Here is a 19,699-nt window from a genome sequence, read left to right on the forward strand (position 1 = left end):
TTTGTATTTATTTCATTTATTTAAAAATAGCATGAGGAGAAATGATCCACAGGCTTCACCCAAGTGCCTAAAAGAACATGGCACAAAAGCACTTAAGTGTTCCTGATCTAGAAGAAAGAATCTATGACTTATTTGCTTCACATCCTCCATAACACCTACAAAACAGACTCTCAAAAGACTTTCTGAATTTATTCAATTGTTTCACCTTCATTATAAGGTTCTTTTCTTCCTTGTCACTTCAAACATTTAATTCTTTTTTAGCAATTTTTGACTGAGCTGGGATTTTTGTTTGTTTCTTTTGGGTTCAAGATATGCAAATTACCACATTTTTTATTTCTTATATGAAAGAGCAATGCTAGCGAGGCATCTGTTAGACAAGCAGCCTACACTGGTGTGAAATTAGACATGACTAGCACAGTAATATAAACACAAAACACATATTAGAAGGCTTCATGCATGATATGTAATGTGTTTTCAAACTGCTAAGTCAAACAATAGAAGCCATTCATGTCGTCAGCCCCTAAGAGCTTAAGATACAGTTGAAGAGCTCTATATATTGTAAACTCAGTTACCTCATCTAAAAAACATTATTCCGTTACTCTGTAATGTACCAGTACCACATACCTTGGACCACACACACATAAATATGGTGAGTGCTTACATTTTAAATTACCTAGCAATTCTCAGACATTTTTAAATGAAAAAGCAACTCTTTCCCCCAAATTTCAGCCTTTTAGAAAAGGCTCTTAATATAAAATCTATGAATGCTCCCCTTTAAGAAATAGCATACATATTCATTATTGATTTGTTCCAACAACTTGAGTTTCTCCAACACATGTAGTAACAGCTCATTTTAAAATAATTAATTTTCCATTTTCCGTATGGTGAGAGTGACTTTTTCTGACATGATATTCTACATCCACAGTGCTTTGAAAGCAGTGACCGCAATTAGTGCTATCAAATTTCATGAAAACAGTTCCCCAGTTAGACTCCTTTTACAATCTTGTCTTGCTGATGTGCCTGCATGTTGTTAAATGCAGGATGTGAGACTGTAAGTAGAAGGGATGATGTCATCATGGAAAAATTCAGTGAGGTTTACTTTTATGCTCAAGGGACAACACTGTGCTGGTGCTAGGAAATCACGTAGATGAGAAATGTGTGTGTGTGCATGTGTGTGTGAACCTCCCTTTTTCAATCCAGAATTTGCTCTTCTTCTTTTCATACTTTCTGGAGTTTCAATTTAACATATTTTATTTTCAGTCATATGTTTCATATGCCTTTAATGCAACTGTTATTTACACTACCAAACAATATATTATGGTTTGAGCTCATAGACAAAAAGAACAATTTTGAAGGGGCCCTTTATAAGCAGATTCAAATAAATGTAGTAGCCTCTGGAATCTAGACAAATTTCTAGGTTAGAATCTGCCACCTGGTCTTTCCCCATCTCTTCTCCTTGCTCTGAACTATGTAGATTCTCAGCAGAGTACAGAATAGGGCTAGATATACTCTTCCCCACATCTCAGCATAAAGTCCTTATTAGGAGCATACCCCAATATGAAGAGAACATTAAGATTGGGGAAATGGCTTTTTGCTCATATGAGAAGGCTAGCAGCTACTGGCCTACAAGAAATAAGAAAGGAGACAAACATGAAAATGATAGATTTTACTTCACCCTCTTATAATTTAAGGGGAATTCTAAAATAATTTTTAGTTTTGCCATTTGCTTATTAGGGCATAAAAAGTAAGCTGTCTCAAACATGAGCACTTTTTACAAAGGCTTTCCATGCTTTGCATATGGTCATTTTCCATTTTGCTAGGGCCTATACTCTTGTCCAAACAATTTTAAATACATAAGGCCATAAAGTAGTTTTGTTCAATTTGCAATTCCATCTACAGACAGTTCAACAAACTTCATACTCTTTTAAGTATTATTCCTAAAGAATCTCGGCACAATATTTTAGACACTGGCTTCTTCTGCCACCCACCTCAAGAGTTATATATCAAAAGTATGAGAGACAATTCCTTCTATAACTCGTTGAAACAAGGAAATGAGAATAATTTGGATTTTGACCTTGTGATAATAAATAGAGTAAAGAAAATGATAATGTGTGGCTAGTCAGAATGGTCAAATTAATCAGTTTAAACCCACTTAAAAAGCATTGTAATAGGTCCATACATAAGCACTTTAGACATTGCAGTGCATGTGTAGCTCCTGTATTTATATTATGTGGCAGGTAGTTTTACTTTTAATTAGTATCATTTTTGATTTAAGAAGATGGGACACATTTAAAGTAATCTTAAATTGTGAAAACATTTCAATATATACTGTTATATCGTTTAACTTCTTTTTTTTTTTTTTTGAGACGGAGTCTCGCTCTGTCGCCCAGGCTGGAGTGCAGTGGCGCGATCTCGGCTCACTGCAAGCTCCGCCTCCTGGGTTCACGCCATTCTCCTGCCTCAGCCTCTCTGAGTAGCTGGGACTACAGGCGCCCGCCACCACGCCCGGCTAATTTTTTGTATTTTTAGTAGAGATGGGGTTTCACCGTGGTCTCGATCTCCTGACCTCGTGATCCTCCCGCCTCGGCCTCCCAAAGTGCTGGGATTACAAGCGTGAGCCACCGCGCCCGGCCCATATCGTTTAACTTCTATTTTAATTTCAGCCCCATAATAAAATAATGCCTTTTTCTTACTTAAGACCTGTGATTGATTGCAACTAAATTTTTTTCCCAACTTTTTTGTTTGTTTGTTTGTTTGAGACAGAGTCTCACTCCATTGTCCAGGCTGGAGTGCAGTGGTGTGATCTCAGCTCACTGCAACCTCCGTCTTCCAGGTTCAAGTGATTTTCCTCCCTCAGCGTCCCGAGTAGCTGGACTACAGGCACCTGCCACCACACCCGGCTAATTTTTGTATTTTTAGCAGAGACGGGGTTTCACTATATTGGCCAGGATGGTCTTGAACTCCTAAACTCAGGTGGTCCGCCTGCCTTGGCCTCCCAAAGTGCTGGGATTATAGGCGTGAGCCACCGCAACCAGCCCTTTCCCAACTATTTTTTTTTAAGCTTGATCTCACAAGCTATGCATTACCACATACAACACATTTCCTCCTAATAGACAGTAAACTCCTTGAGAGTATTCTATCTTCATTTAAATCACACCCTTTAAATCACAACTATCTTTCTCACCATGAAGACAAATGCACATTAACACCCACAGCCAATAACATCATCTCTTGTTGCTAACATATACTCAAACTATCCAATTTTAAAGTAACATATATAAGTAGGACTCAATTATTATAAAATATTTGTTGTTGGTAATATTCAATATTATAAAAGATTGATAAAATGAACTTGCTATACTCCATGATCACATTTAACTCCTTTTTGAGTTCCCCTTTGTTTAATAACACATTTTCAGAAAGTCGATAGCAGTATTTATTGTGCAGTTTTCCTAAGTACTAGAATTCTGATTCTCTCCTGCAGTTTTATAGAAATTGTATTTTTACATTGGTTGTTAAATAGTGCTTTGGCAGACAGCAATTGGGTGCTCTCATAGAAAATAAAGGTTCTAATATTCTCATTTCCCTCACCAACTATCTTATTGAGCAAAAGAGGCAGTTATTGGGGAAAAGATGCAAAAGAAAAAAAATGATTTCATCTTTATGGCTCCTTTAGTAATTGAAAGACACAGCACTTCGTTTCAGGACAAAAACATCTCTTGAGAACCTGTTACCTAAAAGCCCTACAATTTAATTTTTCTTCCTAATTTTCAATGGTGAGCAAATTCATGAAACCATTAGCTATTGCTCATCTGATGCTTATTTTATAATGCAAGCCGTATAATCAGGCCTTGAAAAGAAATCCTCAAACTGAATGAACCATTGGATATAAATATGCTCATTTTTATCATAATTTTTACATTTAAATAATGCTCTGAACTCAATACATCATGTGACTATATAATAACATTTACAATTAACTAAATGATTATCCTCCTCCAAGATTCACTTTTTCCTAACTAGTTTAAATCTCCATGGTCTGTTACTTCAGCCAATCTCTTGTCAGTGCTTTTAACGTCCTCAGATCCTTGTTCTTTCCCTAGACCATTCTAAAATTCTCAAATCTTCTGTCTTTACGACTTGAAAAGTCAGATTTGCTCCTCATGCTTTGTCACATCAAAGGCTTTTGAGCTAAGCAAACAGGCAGAGGGGGGAATTTCAAACTTAATGAGAATAAAGTCTTCAGGATTAAAAATCAAAGATGGCTAAAACCCATGGATAACAGTATTCTGGATCTAAAGGTAAATATCCATATTGGGGCATTTACTTATTCATTCATCCAACACCATGTCTACTGAGCATCTATATGCTAGGCATTATGTCAGACCCTCAGATGAATAAAACATAAACTATGCACTCCAGGCTCTTAGAGTCTAGCAAAGGGATAAAGACTAGGAAACAACTAAGTACAACAGTATGGTACAAGAAAGAGGGGTTAACATGCAGATGGACAAACCATAAGAGAGAGGCCAGATCTACAGATACAGAGTGTAGAGACTGCAAGGGCATCTCTACACTTCCAGTATCCTTTTCCCTTCTTAGGTAAGAGCATATTAATTTTCCTTAGAGACACTATCGTTCTTTCATTTTATTCAGTCTGAGCAATCAAGGTATGAAGCCATGGTCTAGTCAGAAAGTTGGCTGTTAATCAGGCTCTTTATTGCTGAAATTTTAATCTTGAGAGGAATGACACAATAAAGTTAATAGCTAAATGTTAATGAGCACCCATATGTACTAGGTACCACTCAGTGCTTGTGTATACTAACTTACTTAGTCCCCATAATAACCAAATGAGATAGCTACAATTATTACTACATTTTACAAATGAGAAAACTAAGGCACAGAGGAGGAGTTATGATTTCAACCCAGGTAGTATGACTACTGAGTTTACACTATTAACCATTTCTGTTCAGCTGCCCTTTCTAAAAATGTCTGAAATTATTTACCCTAACAGTGGTACTGTGAAATGACTGTGTATCTATGCTGCATAATCCTTGCAAATAGTCTAATTCTTAAGCCCTCCAAATCCAGTTTTGCTTTCCTTCACATGTCTTTTTTCTCTAAGCGGTACCCCCATATCTTTCCAATACATTCTTTTGGCAATAAGTTCATCTTTTCCAATAATTTTAGATTTAAAAAATCTACCTGTCTCCTGATTCCCCACAAGGCATTTCTCTTCTCTGAATGCATAGTAAAGAGTTTGGGTCCCTTTGGCGATTACAAGGAAGCAGTACAGTAAAGACTTGAGATCCTTACTCCCCTCATTTAGAATTCTCCCTTCATTCTGTACATTTATCTCAATAAATTCATCTTTTCTAATAATTTCTTTGGTATCAGAGTATGGAGTTAAGTTGTCAGGACTAAGAAAAATATGTTATATTTGGAATTGGTGTTGAGACTGATAATGGAACACAACTGTGGAATAGAAAACTAGCAGCCTATGCTATTTACACAGGGGCTAGAAAAGAAACAGATTTTGTGGGGGCTTGAGCTTATTTTATTTGGGTGCTTTCCCTATAAAAAAGAACAGAAGTATAAATACAAAATTAGATATGGAATTAAATATTTTAGCCTAATAAAATAAAGCACAAGAAATTAATAACTTTTAAAAGATGGTAAACACTAGAACTATCACAAAGCACAGAAAAACAACATAATATTTCTTATTAATTAACTGCATAAATGAATGCTAATTCACATTTTCTTAAATATTTTTGTTTTATACTTTTTGGTCACCTCTTCTTAAAACAATGTTTTAGAAATATTTGCATAGGAAGAATAGAAATGTATTGGAATCTTTCCTTTAGCATGATTAATCAGGACAAAATTTCTAATAATTCAGGAAAATCTCTTTCAACCTCACAGCTCATTATTGGTGAATATCACAAATTTTGAAATTTTTTCTTTATTTCAAATTTGTTTGACAAATATTCTGTTGTCAAATTTAGAGAAATCTACCAAGTTTCTTTCATTTGTGAGCTGTTGAATATGGAAGAATTTTCCACTGAATAGCTGTGATATATGGAATTTACAGAATAATATGACTTGCATTTGCTATTGGCTCCTGTCCTTTGCTAAAATCCTGTCCCCTTGCTAGATCCTGGTCTGAGATGAGAAGGGACTAACATTCTTATCTTGGGAAGAGAGGCAGAGACACGAAAAGAATGGGCAGGTTGGGAAAGAAAATAGCAAGCATATCCTCCCAGGAAACAGGGAGGGTACATGGTGGATTCCTCTACACCCGGTATGCTCCTGGACCGGGTTAAGAAAAGTATATCAATTAATTTGGACAGTTCTGAAACAATGGCTCTGTCCTTAAATCTCAGCTAGCCACAGAATAAAGAATTTTTTTTTTTTTTTTTTTTTGAGAAGGAGTCTCACTCTGTCTCTCAGGCTGGAGTGCAGTGGCATGATCTTGGCTAACTGCAACCTCCGCTTCCCGGGTTCAAGTGATTCTCCTGCCTCAGCCTCCCAAGTGCTGGGATTACAGGTGCATGCCACCACACCCGGCTAATTTTTTTTTATTTTTGATAGAGACAGGGTTTTACCATGTTGGCCAGGCTGATCTCAAACTCTTGACCTCAAGTGTTCCACCTGCCTCAGCCTCCCAAAGAGTTGGGAATACAGGGGTGAGCCACCACACCCAGCCGAACCCATACTTTTTAAAGCCATTGCTGACAACATCTACCAGGCGTCAAAACACTGCAGCCTGGCTGAGGATGAATTTAGATACATCCCACAGTAAGGCTCAGGAATTCCTGGCTAACTAGTTACAAAGACTCAATATACATTTAAAATGTTGACTGCCACTAAATATATTATGGCAGAAGTTTTTTGTTTGTTTGTTTGTTGCTGTCTTTGCAATAGATTTTGAGGGTATTAGTCTGAGGAGAGCAGGATGTAATTTTAGATTCAGCAAAATTAATTTACTTGTACTGGACTAACAAGATGTCCCAAATTCAATGGGCTAGCATAAAATGATCCTATTAAAGTTTGCTAGATTTGCTAATTCAAAGGTATATTCAACAATAGCTTACACTAAATGGCACAAAAAGCCAGGAATCACTTGGTGTGATATAGATAAAGGAATTAGAAACTTGAAGAAAAAATTCCACATTCTATTCAACCTATAATTAATTCCTCACATAAGCATACTTTTCACTATGTCACTCAGTGGGACCCAAGAGGCTCTATTTTTCACTAAAGGGTGAAGAATAAGTTGATGAAGAAAGCTCCAAAAATTTTTAAGGTGACACTATTCTTCAGAAAGTCTCAGGAGCTGTTATTGAAATGAGCTTCCTCATTTTAGTGTGAATGGAAATTCTCAGGGTGAATTTCCTGAGAAATTCTCAGGGTGAATGGAAATTCTCAGGAACACACGATGGCACTTAATTTCCAGAGGTAAAGTGGATGTGGCGGACAGAATACAATCTGGAGAGGCCAATCAGATCTCCTAGAATGACCTAAAGCACAGGAAATCTGATTATGGCTTATTAATCATGGAGCCTTGGGAAGTAAATTGAAAGTCAATTCCCTAAATTCTTATTTTTTTAACTTTTATTTTAAGTTCAGGGGTACAAGTGCAGGTTTGTTATATAGGTAAACTTGTGTGAGAGGGTTTGTTGTACAGATTATTTAATCACCCAGGTATTAAGCCTAGCACCCATTAGTTATTTTTCGTGATCCTCTCCCTCCTCCTTCCCGCTACCCTCTGAAAGACCCCAGTGTGTGTTGTTCCCCTGTATGTGTCCATGGGTTCTCATCATTTAGATACCACTTATAAGTGAGAACATGCAGTATTTGGTTTTCTTTGTATAACAAAAAGAGCAACAAATCTTCTGATTGACCAATTCCCAGACTAGAGCCAAATTATAGACCCAGAGCTCACTGAATGAAGGCAGTAATGATCTCAAGTCTTTATATAAAGCTTCCTTCCAATCTCCACAGGGACCTGATCTGTTTACTATGCATTCAGAAAAGGGAAATGCTTTGTGGGGAATCAGGTGACAGTTAGATTTTTTACCTAAACCTACTTTATACTATAACTAGTACACTTTTGCAAACATTAGATGTTATTTTTATAGTCTTTCCTGAATGCGTAATTTGCATGGATATTCTCAAAAACTGTCATAATTTTTATCCTTGACACATGGAATAAGTTCTTTTGTGGTAAAAGGACCAAATAAAAAAAGCACACCTATTTAAAAAGTCAGAGATTCACGCTATTATTAATGACCCGAACATTGCAAAAAATAAAAGTGATTTCTACCACATCTCAAAGAAAATCAGTAAAAAGAGATTGACATGACTTGGAAACAGTGGGAAGATTACAATGAAGTAACATATTTAATCGGAATCGCTGTTACAGATGTGGTCTTTTCAATGAAGTGTTATCACTCAATATCCTGGTACTTAACATTCATCTCTTGGTTTGGAGAATGCAATTTTCTTTATTCTAATAAGTAGAAAATTCCAGAATCAGTTTGCATATGTTTGACAGTAACAATAGAATTCTTACTATCCTATACACCATCTCCAGCCCTGTGACATAACCTACAGGGACCATGGATATTTCAACATCACAGGTCATCAAGCTCCTCTTCTATTTTACAATATTTGATATTGGAGATTTGATACTGGAAAGCAGGAATAGTAGGCAAACTAGACGGTTTCATAAAATACACACATTCTGGAGGGTAGAGAATAAATCTCATGAAAATGCAGAAAGGGGGTTCTGCCAACTAAACAAAGTTTCTGGGTCTAGTAGTAGGGGCCAGGTAGGAACATTGCCCTTTTACGAAAGGACATTACACAAATGTTCCTCGCTTGTTCTTGTTGTCTGATGGAGACTGAATTTCTACCATGGGAACCAGTAATCATGAAACATTAACTGTTTATCATGAACTTAGTGCCATATGATCCACTGGGCCATATTTTTTATTGTGCCCAGCACTACTTTATCATTGAGTATGTGAAAGGAAAATATCTTGGGCCCCCGAAAATCACTAGGCTAAAAGGAAAACTCAAGCTGGAAAGTGTTTAGGACAAACATGCCTCCCATTCTATTCAAAGTTATACCTCTGATCGCTGAGATAAATGCATTTCTGACTGCTTCCTTTGGAAAGGCTAATCAGAAACTCAAAAGAATGCGACTGTTTGTCTCTCATCTGTCAGTGACCTGGAAGCATCCTCCCTACTTCGTGTCTTCCTGCCTTTGCCTCAAGTTGTCCTGCCTTTCCAGACCAAACCAATGTACTTCTTACATATATTGATGGATGCCTCATGTCTCCATAAAATGTGTAAAACTAAGCTGTGCCCCGACCACCTTGGGCACATGTCATCAGGACTGCCTGAGGCTGTATCATGGGTGCATGTCCTCAGTCTTGGCAAAATAAACTTTCTAAATTAACTGAGACTTGTCTCTGATTTTCTGGGTTTACAAGTACAAGTGCCATGTATGGGATGGGCTCAATTAGACATGAAGGTCTAGATAAGTTCCATAGGCACATCACTCACTCCCCATCTTGCCCAATTTTTCATATTGCTGCTTTCTGCTCACCCACCCCCATCTGCAAATGTAGCCCATATCAAGTCTCCTGTGATGAGTTTTATTTGAAAAATAAAAGTCAAGTTCCTTTACATACCATTCTTTTTATTCTATATGACTTACCAACATGTATTGCTATGGCATTGAAGCCCCATTTAGGCATATCTCTGGAAGATGGTATAGAACAGACACTCTCAGTGGAAAAAAAAAAAAAAAAAAAAACATTAAGCAAGACATTTCATTGTCTCTGATTTGGAGGTGAATAATTTGGCTATTTGGTCAGAGACTTAGAAAAATAGTGACAGGGGAATTTAATTTTATACTGAGAAATAATTCAACCTCAGAAAGTTATTACAAAGTAAATAAAAAAATTAGTGTATTTAAAGCTTAAATATATTTTACCTATATTTTACAAATCCTGAAGAACTGGACTTTACCACTAACTTTTCTTTCTCCTTTAGTCTCAGGCAACAACATACCTATAAAAAAATTATTTCTTTCTACATCATTCCACCTATATTCTTCCCATCTCATCATAATATATTCTCTGTTTAATTCTAGCATTATGTTTGCAATTTAGAACAATAAATTTTAAGGGATATAAAATCATTTAGCTGTATAGCCAGCAATGAATGACTCCAGATTAATCACAGCTGAGATTTTATTTTCTTTTTCCATACAAAACCTTTTATTGCATCTACCATACTCTCTTGTTCTGGCAGAGAGATCAGCAATAAACACAAATATCTGGATTTCTAAGAATTAAATCTTGATAAGGTGTTCTCTAAACAAAAAGTGCTATTGATTTTTCTGAGAAGAAAATCTCTAATCTTTATGTCTTATTTAATTCCCAGATGGCACAAAACAACATCCTGAGGTATTGCTATCTTGCAACTCAAGGAACCAAGTACTCTTGATGGGCAAATGTATTGTAGGTATTCTATCTGCAGGATGTTCTTTCTCCTGAACAAGGACTGAATTCTACATTTAGACGGTTAATGTTCAGTTCCTTCCTTGGAGCACAATGTAGCATTCTACTAGGTAACAGAACTTCCTTTTTCCCCCCTCCTTCATCTGCTTCAAACTTGATCTAACCACTCAGGGCTCTTTGAAGTCAGAGGAAGCTCTGAACCCAGAGAAACTCTGATGTCTGAAGAAGAGACTCAAAATAAATGAGACAAATGCAAAGGAAAGTTAGTAGAAAAGGAGAGGTTAAACCTTTTGAATGTCTTGCCCCACGCTGATGCCCTGTGGTTGAGAGAGTCTTTTGCGTAAGTCAGCAAACTTGTGATTGGTGGGGGTGGGGGAAAGAGAGAAAATATACAATAGCAAGGGGTTTGTACGGTGGAATACTATTTGGACCAGGAAAAGAAAGTTCATGCATAAATGTAACAATTCCCCTGTCTTGATTAGAGATGTCAACTTCGATCGGGTAGCTCAGAGTCAAAAGGCATAAAATGTAACCTTAAACCTGTCATTTGGTTTGGTTTTCTCATCCTAAAACGATATTGAAAAGATTCATTTCATTTATATTTTTGCCTTTAAACATCCTCAACTCCAGAAATATTAAGATTTATAATTACAGTGAATTCATAATATTATAGTATATATAAATGAATTAAATAAAATTACACATTAAATGGCTGCACACTGGTCTCAAATGCTTCCACCCATCTACTGCCCTACTCTGTGAAATCTCTGCATTGCTCCCATGCAGAGTTAGAAAATGGCCCACTACACAAAGGCTAAGATTAACTACTTAGAGCTCACACACGTAAAGAAGCTATTTTTAAATTGACCTATTGATGTCTGGGAAGAAAGAATCATAGGACAGAATTATTTCCATTCAGAGTATTTTATCAAACCAAAGCTGGATATAAAAGAGTCACGGATTTATATCTAAAATATTAAATACGTGAACTAACATTTATTAAAATTTACTTTCAGATTTAAGAGCATTTAAATCATCCTTAATACAAACATACTTCACACATACCAGGCATAACTTACTCGTTCAAATTTGTTTACACAGCTGTAAAATCTCCAAATTAACTATCAACCAAGAAAAGTAAAAAATATTGCTATGAAAATGAGGAGATAAGATTAAAGCTGCTAGAAAAAAAATTACAGAGAGCTTCCTGTGGCATGGCTTTGGATGGAATCAAGTTTGTTGTCAGTTTTTTAAAAGTAATTCTGTTTCAACATCTCCCTATGCACAGTTTCATTAATTCAAAGAATGTATCGACTAATTCATCTATTTTCGCCACCATTTTTTCTCAACTTCAAAATGCCAAAATGAGAAATAATTCTATACAAACACATACATGAACACATGAGTGTACACACGTGTAAAAGCAGACCTACTATTGCAACCTCCAGACTATTTATACTCAATTTGAAGGCTTCATTTTTTCCCATGGGAAATATTCACTGTAATCCTAATTACCTGGGTTGTAGTGAATCCATTATTGTTTAAATTTGTATTTAGATTTAACAACATCAACATGCTTACAATCTCAGAAGACTTTTTTTGTTTCTAGACCAAAAATGGACTGAAAATCTTGAGTTTAACAGAAGTATATTTATGAACAATAGTAGCCATGAAGATATACATACTAACCTTCTGGCTTTTCATCTTTTAAAATTTTACTATAAAAGGCAGAAAAGAAAATGTAGTCATCTTTGCACTTTTCATACAGTAAAGCACAAGTTATTATTGATTTAAGCTGCATATTACTGGCAGTCCGTTGTGAATATATAAATGCTGCCAAGAACACAGAAGGCAATTCAGTCAAGAGCAACTGTGTCAACTTTTACCTCAGATCAAATTTGATGTGTTGAGCAGTGAAAGTGAGGTCATAATTGGTATTTTTTTTCAACTTTTATTTTAGGTTCGGAGGGGACATGTGCAGGATTGTTACATGGGGAAATTGCACCTTGTTGAGGTTGGGTATATAAATGATTTCATCACCCAGATAGTGAGCATAGAACCCAATGGGTAGTTTTTTGACCTTCACCCTCTTCCTGTCCTTCCTGCTCGAGTAGGCCCCAGTGTCTTTTGTTCTCCTCTTTGTGTCCATGTGTACTCAGTGTTTAGCTCCCACTTACACGTGAGACCATGTGGCATTTGGTTCTCTTCCTGCATTAACTTGCTTAAGATAATGGCCTTCAGCTGCCCCCATGTTTCTGCAAAGGACATGATTTTGGTTTCTTATGGCTGCATGGTATTCCATGGTATACAGGGACCATATTTTCTTTATCCAGTCCACCATTGATGAGTATCTAGGTTGATTTCATGTCTTTGCTATAGTGAATAGTGCTGCTGTGAACATACAGGTGCATGTGACTTTTTGGTGAGATGATAATAAGTATTTTGAAACCTCCACTTGTTCAAGTAACACATTTAAGGTTTTATACTAAAACCTTTATCACAATCAGAAAAAAATTTAGCTTTATATTCAGTTAAAAATTTGCTCAAGTTCACGGAACTATTTCAAGTTTAATAATTTGCTGCAGTTCTACCAACTGAAAAAAATTCTTTTCTTTTTGTTTTATAGTTTTATTATAAAAATTATAATATTGAAATAACTGTTTAAAAGGAAAGTACTTACATAACTTTCAATCCATAAATATTCTCAATATTCCATATTATCATGGAGATTGGGGCAAATGTATACATATTTGCACATAGCAGCTCTCATGCTAAATACAAACATTTATAAAGCGTTTATTTTCTCCCTTCCAAGTACTACCCAGGCCCGACCCTGCTTAGCTTCCGAGATCAGACGCGACTGGGCATGTTCAGGGTGGTATGGCCGTAGACTGTAAAGTATTTATTTTCTTATAGTTAATCAAAAATACTTACAAGGGTCTCTTATCTTTCATGTAAGGAAAAGAGATTTTATCAAAAAGAGATTTTATCAAGAGCCCTATTTTGTGCAATGCTCTATGGAAGCTATATATACGTAATTATTAATCCTATTTCACAGATAAGGAAAGTACAGCTCAGACACGTCCAATTAATAAATAAAATTAGAACCCAAGCAAAATGCACTTAATGTCAAAGCCTTTGACCTATAGGCTAATGCTTTAGGGTTATCTTACATTGAGTCTTACAATTACAAATCTATTTGGGAATCTTTGCTTCTGTTTTAAAAAAGCAAAGGCTTACAAACAAAGCAAAACCAGAAAACTGCACAACAGCCTTAATAGAGTTGGTTAATCTTTACTACTCTGGAGGATTCAACGATTCTTAACACTGAGGCATTGGGCTCTCCATCCTCAACAATAAGCAATACAAGTTTCAGGAAATTCATAATGTGAAGGTAATGCTTTCAAGAGTCTGGGCACCACAGCTTATTTCCCTCTGTTCATTGCTTTACAGTAAACCTTCTATACAAATTGTCCTCTTATTGGCATTATATTTTTTCATCAGTAGCTGATGTAGAGGCCAGTTACATCACAATGGAAATGAGAGCAGAAGAAAAATTGGTGTCCTAACATTAAGCTTGACACAAAGCATTTTCATAAATAGTCTCCTCATGCCTGGGCTACCCGTAATGACATAATGAACAAAAATGAGAGAGCATTAAACTTGCAAAGTTGTCTGTGTCAAATTCTTGATGGGTCACTTACTGGCCAATCTTGTACAAATTACTTAGAGTCTTCAACCATCCAATTAAGGAGAAAATTAAAAGAAATTCATGGTTACCAAACTTTGCTGCACATTAGAATCACCTGGGGAGCTTTTTAAAAATTCTAGTACCCAGGTTTCACCCTATGGGATTAAATCAGAATGTTCAGGCATGGGATCCAGGTCTCAGTATTATTTTATTTTATTATTACTTTTGAGAAAGGGTCTCACTGTCTTCTAGGCTGGAGTGCAGTGTTGTGATCTTGGCTCACTGCAACCTCAACCTCCTGGGCTCAATTGAACCTGCCGTCTCAGTTTCCCAAATAGCTGGGGCTACAGGAACACACCACCATTCCCTGCTAACTTTTTTGTGTTTTTCTTACGGATGGTGCTTTGTCATGTTGTCCGGGTTGATCTTGACTCCCGAGCTCAAGCAATCTGCCTGCCTTGACCCCCGCAAAGTGCTGAGATTATAGTCACGAGCCACCACATCCAGCCCAGCTCTCAGCATTTTTTTTAAAGATGCTCAGGTAATTCCAATGTGCAGCAAAGTTTGGGAGCCACTTAATTAATTAATACCTTCATAGAGCTGCTTTTAAGAAATAAAAAAAATAGAGGGAGGTTTTGTATATTATATGATACTTTACGGAGTAATATAAAATATTTAAAAAATAAATTTAGTGGCAATACACACACACACTCCTTTTATTTTTTCTGTCAGAGTTGCAGAAAAGGCTTAACAGTTGCTTTTTGTCTTAAATTGTCTTCAACATTTTGATTTTATTATATTTTTTAGATAGAATCTTACTCTGTCACCCAGGCTGGAGTGCAATGGCGTGATCTCTGCTCACCGCAACCTTTACTTCCTGGGTTCAAGCGATTCTCCTGCCTCAGCCTCCTGAGTAGCTGGGATTATAGACATGCGTCATGATGCCAGGCTTTTTTTTTTTTTTTTTTTTTTTAGTAGAGACGGGTTTTGGCCATGTTGGCCAGACTGGTCTCAAACTCCTGACCTTAAGTGATCTGCCCACCTCAGCCTCCCAAAGTACAGGGATTACAGGCATGAGCCACCATGCCTGGCCAACATTATTTTAATATTTTTTATATCTCTTTTCATTCTCTATTAAAAATTAAGTACAATCTCTCTTGTTTTCTTCAAAAAAAGTCAAACACTATACTTTCATCAAGTGTTTATAATCACTAGAAAAGAATATTAGAATTAATGTGGAGAAAAGAAATCTGAGCAGTTAGAAATAAAATAATTTGTCCAAATTTACTTAGTTCAATGGTACTACTTATTTAGAATAAACAAAAAATTACAGTCCAGAAATTTTGTTCTAGTATTCTGCCATAATATTTTTGAAAACAAAGATCTATTCAGTAAATCTTTCTTGGCTAGATTTGTGCATTGCCTAATGACACAATTATTTCTCTGCTAAGTTTTTAATCAATATTTCAGATTCATTGAGTTTATACACAATACTCTTTTAATACCATCATTTTTCATAAGCTTTTATTTAATTATATTCACCAAAAGGATTATGCAATTTATGTAATTAGAGTGCAAATAACACGTTACCTAATTAAAAAGAACACTCTGTACTTTGTTGTTAGTATAGACCTTGATGCATCCGTTCACAATAAATTTTTTAATTACACACAATTTATAAGCAATTATAAATGTAATCTACCACCTAAGAGTGATTTTTGCATTGGGATCTTTTACCTTTGTGGGCTTGTTAGCATCCATGCTCTCCTTGAATTTCTCCTGCACAGTTTCTGCAAGTTGACAGAGCAAGGCACCATTGTCCAACTTCTCCATAAAAGTTTCTGCTGTAATCTCCTTCCCTGAAATAACAAAAAGAAGCATTATAAAAGGAAAATCAAATGTCAGATTCACACTAAATAAAATATTTGACACAGTTTTATCACTAAAATTGCTATTCTAGCTGAGTTACATAGCTGGGATAGGAGCTTACCAGAAATAGTCATTTCTTTGGAATTTTCTATCTTCCTTTGGTTGCAAGAATCTCAACATTTAATATTTTCATAACATAGTGCTAACTACGTAACAGTTTTATTTCATATTAAAGGTGGCAAAATGATATCCTGGGTGAAAGAGTTCCATCATTTAGTAATCAAGGGGAATGAAAACTAACCAACAAAACTCAAAGAGCCAGCTTTATCAGTGATTGCACAATTTGGCCTCCATTAATCATTCCATTCTCATCCTCAGTGGCCCGTTCAATTACTTTGACCCACAAGGCAGGACATAATGCAGCACAAGTATTTTTTGTTAGGTGTATGTCTGACTACAAGAACGCCATAGGTCTCTTGCTTTCTCTCTCTCTCTCGACAGGATTGTACTCTGTCACGCAATCTGGAGTGCAGTGGCAGGATCATAGCTCACTGCAGTTTTGAACTCCTGGGGCTCAAGCAATCCTCCAGCCTCAGCCTCCAAAAGTACTGGGGTTACAGTCATGTAATCTAGGGTGCACCCAGCCAGATCAATTTTCTTTAATTTAAAATACAGCCATGTATGTATTTCTTAAAAACCACCATTGGGAACTTTAATAACATGGCCAATGTATAAAACCGTATCTCTAGATGCTATTGAAATGGTTTTCCTGATTAAAATAATACAGGTAGGCTGGGCACAGTAGCTCAGGCCTGTAATCCCAGAATTTTGGAAGCCCGAGGTAGGTGGATCGCTTGAGCTCATGAGTTAGAGACCAGCCATGGGGCAACATGGTGAAACCCCATTTCTACAAAAACACAAAAATTAGCCAGGCATGGTGGTGCATGCCTGCATGCAGTCCCAGCTACTCGGGAGGCTGAGGTGGGAGGATGGCTTGTGCCTGGGAGGCAGAGGCTGCAGTGAGCTGAGATCGTGCCACTGCACTGCTTTCTTATATACTCTTTCAAAACATATCTTTCTCAAAGCCCCCTCCTTTTTTGTTTCCTATTAATCTAAGTTTCAGAATATTCCATTTTCCTGCCTTATTGTTTCTGTAAATTATTAGTCAGAAGTCCTACAGATTTAAGCTTCCTTCTATTTCTCATGTCATAACCTTAATAAAAATATTCATAATGTGATACTTAAACCTCTAGCAACAAGAACAATGGCTATTCTTTGTGTCCTCAACTTCTCTCTCCAATACATACCATGCTCACTGCTAAAATTAAGATGGTTAAACACCGTCCTCACTGAGGCATTCTCCAGACACCTTTATTGCACAATCCCTAATTTTCTCCTTTACCTGGAATACGAAAACTAAGCACTTTAACCCAATATCCAAAGGTCTCCCTATATTCCTCTAACCCATCTTTCTCATCTAACATCCCTATACCCTGCTCCGTGATCTATCTATAGGCTGCCTTCACAGATTCCCCTTGCAGACCTTTCTATTTCTGCTGCTATGCTTTTGTTCCTGGTATGGCCCCCAACTTCAATGTCCTACCTTCTACCTCCTTGGACAAGTTCTATCTTTAATCAGAGTTCCAGAAAGAGATTTGTCCAGTACACATTGATCTGTTTTCCGTATGTCATACTCATGAATATCACTTACTCTGGCACTGATCAAACGTATTCTATTGTTAGTAGTATGTTTTGTATGCAGCGTTTGTCTTCTTTAGTATGTTATAAACCTTGAGGTATATCTTTTTTTATTACTATTTTTTGTGTCTCCTACAGAGGTGAACATAATGTTATTCACATATTAGGCACCTAGTAAATGTGCTAAGTGAACATGTGAATGAACAAATGAAGAAATAAACTGCGAGAAAACTTTGAGAAGACATTAATATTATTTTTGTGAAACACAGTTAAGTTAAAAGCAAAAAAAAAAAAAGAAATTATTTTAAAGTTTTAGACCAAGATGCTCAAGGCTTATCTTTTATCTTAAGAAACATGCATGTAGCTCAATTCCGTGAACCTTAAAATAAATACAATCCGGCCGGGTGTGGTGGCTCACTCCTGTAATCCCAGCACTTTGGGAGGCCAAGACGGGCAGATCACCTGAGATCAGGAGTTCAAGACCAACCTGGCTAACTTGGTGAAATCCTGCCTCTACTAAAAATACAAAAATTAGCCAGGTATGGTGGCACATGCCTGTAATCCCAGCTACTTGGGAGGTTGAGGCAGGAGAATGGCTTGAACCTGGGAGGCGGAGGTTGCAGTGAGCAGAGATCACACCACTGCACTGCAGCCTGGGCGATAGAGTGACACTCTGTCTCATAAATAAATATAAATAAATAAATAAAATCCGACTGGAACAACATATGAACCATTTAAGTTAAACTCACAATATCTAATATATTTGGATTTCAAGAAACATCTGCTTAAAATGACTTTTTTTTTCCATTTTGGGGAGCAGTCTTAGGGAAAAAGAATTACTTTTTAAACAAATGTTCTTTTTCCCCTACTGGGTAGTTCATATTTTAGCCCCCAATTAAAATAATGACTTCTGCAGGTGGAAAAACATCAGTAGCTTTAAATACTCACCACACAGGTAGCCTGTGCAGAACTTTTATTTCAAAATTGTGTGCAGCTCAGTTCAGAAATGAAAGTAGCATGCCCAAAATACAAAAAAGCCAGCATAACAGAATTTGTATTGTGTATGCATCATATTGGCCTGTATTTTCTCTTTTTTTCTTTTCTTTTTCTTTTTTTTTTTTTTTTTTTTTTTAAGCAGAAAGTGACTAGCCAGAGGCTGGAGTGCAGTGGTGCGATCTCGTCAGGCTGGAGTGCAGTGGCATGATCTCGGCTCACTGCAACCTCTGCCTCCCAAGTAGCTGGGACTACAGGCATGCACCACCATGCCCAGCTAATTTTTGTATTTTTAGTAGAGACAGGGTTTCACCATGTTGGCCTGGATGGTCTTGATCTCTTGACCTAGTGATCTGCCCGCCTCAGCCTCCCAAAGTGCTGGGATTACAGGCATGAGCCACCGCGCCAGGCCACATTTTCTAATAAGAAAATTATTTCACAAAATTACAGAAAGTAAATATTAGAAATAATTTTCTTAATTATAATGTTATTCAAATATGTTTAAATTTTAAGATAAAGAAGATAAACTTTACTCTAAATTGTTGAATTATTTCTTTACAAATTACTTGCAAGATTTTCTACATTTGTAATAGATCTTTATGTATTCTTATTTCATTAAGTTCGATGGCAATTTGAAGATTCCATTCATAATTTTAAGTTATAAGATAGTTACAATATACTTAAAAGAACATGTAAATCATAAAAAGAAAAAAATGGCTTTCATTAAAAAGCCATTAACAATTTACCAAAAGGTATGATTTTTACTTTTTATGCATTATATCTTTTTAGTTATCCTGTTTTTCATGAACACTTGTAAAAAGAATTTCACATTGAACATCTGTATCTAATGAAAAATATATTAGGTGTCAGCTTTCAATTCTGTATATTTTATAGCTCTGAAAGGTGAGTT

The 19,699-nt window shown here is 36.3% G+C and overlaps 1 protein-coding gene across 3 annotated transcripts in view; it reads right to left on the reverse strand.

Moving 5' to 3' along the window:
• GAS2 (growth arrest specific 2) overlaps window positions 1-19,699 on the reverse strand; it is a 162,543-nt gene that overhangs the window by 97,569 nt on the left and 45,275 nt on the right. For all 3 annotated transcript variants that reach the window (XM_032166398.2, XM_032166396.1, XM_032166397.2), the window contains one exon: window positions 15,967-16,088. In XM_032166398.2, coding sequence (XP_032022289.1) covers window positions 15,967-16,088 — 122 coding nt within the window. The remainder of the gene's footprint in view (window positions 1-15,966; window positions 16,089-19,699) is intronic.

The sequence above is a fragment of the Hylobates moloch genome, unplaced genomic scaffold, assembly GCF_009828535.3.
Source record: "Hylobates moloch isolate HMO894 unplaced genomic scaffold, HMol_V3 SCAFFOLD_11, whole genome shotgun sequence".
Classification (NCBI taxonomy): domain Eukaryota; kingdom Metazoa; phylum Chordata; class Mammalia; order Primates; family Hylobatidae; genus Hylobates; species Hylobates moloch.